The sequence below is a fragment of the Littorina saxatilis genome, unplaced genomic scaffold (assembly GCF_037325665.1).
Source record: "Littorina saxatilis isolate snail1 unplaced genomic scaffold, US_GU_Lsax_2.0 scaffold_472, whole genome shotgun sequence".
NCBI classification, from domain to species: Eukaryota; Metazoa; Mollusca; class Gastropoda; order Littorinimorpha; family Littorinidae; genus Littorina; species Littorina saxatilis.
In genome coordinates this window covers 5,001-7,500 of record NW_027128390.1, presented here as the reverse complement: position 1 = coordinate 7,500, position 2,500 = coordinate 5,001, and the positions used below count along the sequence as shown (strand labels likewise).

The following is a 2,500-nucleotide window of genomic DNA, read 5'->3' as shown; positions in this document are numbered from 1 at the left end:
CGGAATGGCTCGTGTAGTGTACGTTATTCGTCTTTTGGACCAAAATATGACATTTTACACAGATCGAGACGGTCAGTGTTCCTCCGCAAACAAGTACTCTTTTTTAGTCTCGGCTATCTGCCTTAGGCACACACACACACAAACATATTCGCGCGACCCTTGACTTTTTTTGGCATTTGGGAAGAAAAAAAAAATAAAAGAAAAAAAATTAAAAAAATTAAAAAAGTCTGGTTTTTTGCAAAATAACTGAAAAATATGTTTTTTGGGAGAGAAAAATAAAACAAATAAAAAATATCCCGACCTACCGACCCTATTTTTTTGCCTATGTTACCGTAAACAGACTATTTTTGTTGTTGGCCTTATTGTGATTTTTTTTGTCCGCCTCTGAGAAGGAAAATCCGATTTAAATGCTTTAAATGCATACGACATGAGCAGCAAGAGTAAGTTATGATTTTGCGGAACCAATCTCCTGGCACCTGAGAGGATAACAATTAAGCATTGAAATGAACAAGCGACTTTCATTCCTCAAATTGCTTGCTTTTCTGTTATCCAGCTTGTTATGAATATGAAAACTCGTGAAAATGATATCTGGTTTTGGCCTCGAAAGGTATTGAAACCAGGACCACAAATTATATCTGTTTAATGAATTACATTTCTCGCGTAGTGTGGCCCGGCATTTAACATGGACCGCTTCGGTTCTAAACAGATAGTGACGCAAGAGCGCTAAGAAACAATTGTATTCGGCACACTTACCCTCTCTGGCTAACTTGTCAAAACAGCCAGGCACGCACAAACAACAGCTATATAATTATTATTTACGTTTTGGCAATGTACACTGCACTTTAAGACGGATATAATGTGTCTTGTTTTCAAAGCCTTTCGAGGCTGAAACCAGTGATTTCTATGAATGTCTTATGAATCGGACTTGAAGGGAATAAATGCGCGTGTTTCTTGGGAAGTTTCGGACCACATCTGTGATCGTAAGTTCCATATTTTACTGGTAGAGGAAAAACGTGCTTTCGTGATATTGTGGTGGTTGTCAGATACCGTGCACAAGATACTTGGCTTTTTACGATAATGGAATATTAGCCAAAGAGTAAGAACGGCTAAGATTGTTTTTCATACTTTTAAAAGGTTTGGATTAGGTTAAAGAATCTCGGTCTCTATCGCTGATCTCTTTTTGTGCAAAATCAGATAACGTGAGCGCTCAGATGTGTGTGCGTGTGTGTGTGTGTGTGTGTGTGTATGTGTGTGTGTGTGTGTGTGTGTGTATGTGTGTGTGTGTGTGTGTGTGCGTAAGTGTGTCTGTGAGCGTGTGTGTGAGAAACTCTGTATTGTGCTTGTATCCACGGCCTACGTGTGCTATCGTGTGTGTGTGCATCCGTCTGCACGATCAGCCTGTAGACTCATCCTGAACTCAGGTCAAAATGAGTTCGGCTCATTCTATCCCAGACAGGATGCCTTGGTTTTCCTTGTCTGGCGAGGAAATCGATTTTTTACATATTTAGATCTTTTCGTAATGTGTTATGGATGTAAGCAGATTCGCGATCGTCGATAATGATTTTTCATGGTGTTGTGTAATTTTTAAATTACAAAGGAATTGATATGTAAGACAGTTTCAAGCGAGCTATTTTTCGCGGCTGTATTTACTGTGCAAACAACTCTAAATATGGCAAAAGTGTCACGTGATAATCAACCGTTTGGTTTCGGCGCTCGCTGGAGCAGACGATTTTTTCTGTAACCAGTTGACAGTGATGAAACCATATATTACGGTCTCCTTCCGGCAGCAGTCCCAAAATTTCGACTTGTTTTGACCTTAGAACGATGTCTTTATCATAACTGTGAAGAACAGAACGGAGATCACTGTCGAAGTCGGCCAATCTGCAATCATTTTCGTCTCGCGAACACTGCTCGCGAACAACATATGAGAGATAACTCTGTATTCTTGTTTTGATAGATTCGCGTTGGACTTTAGCGTCCGGTCAGAGAGACAACTGGCGATAGCCGTGGAGCGATGATTATCAGAATGCCTGTAGACTATGATCACAATTTTTGTTTTATTATGTTCCATTTGATTTCTTCTCATCAGGTCGGCTGTAAACTGCTGGCATTTCTACGCCTGTATTTCAAAAGCAACACCTACGTGTGGATGTTCTGTGAAGGATTCTACCTCCACCGTCTCATCAGTAACGCCTTCAGACCGCCCAAATCTCTCGTCTTTTTCTACGGCTCCGGATGGGGTACGTTTTGTTTGTGGGGGTGGGGTGGGGGTTGGGGAGGGTTATGTGCGTGTGTGTGGGGGGGTGTGGGGGGAGGGGTGTGTGTGAGTGTGTGTGTATATGTGTGTGTGTGTGTGTTGTGTACGTGAGTATGGGTATGTGTGTTTGGTTGCGTGTGTGTGTGTTTGTCCGTGTGTGTGTTTGTCCGTGTGTGTGTGTGTGTGTGTGTGTGTGTGTGAGTGTGTGTGTGTGTGTGTGTGTGTGTGTGTGTGTGTGTGTGT

General features: G+C 41.9%; 1 protein-coding gene across 1 annotated transcript in view; it reads left to right on the top strand.

Moving 5' to 3' along the window:
- LOC138956745 (calcitonin gene-related peptide type 1 receptor-like) overlaps positions 1-2,500 on the top strand; it is a gene marked incomplete at its 3' end in the record, with an annotated part of 47,307 nt that overhangs the window by 40,932 nt on the left and 3,875 nt on the right. Inside the window, 1 exon segment of the mRNA XM_070328018.1 lies at positions 2,090-2,240. Coding sequence (XP_070184119.1) covers positions 2,090-2,240 — 151 coding nt within the window.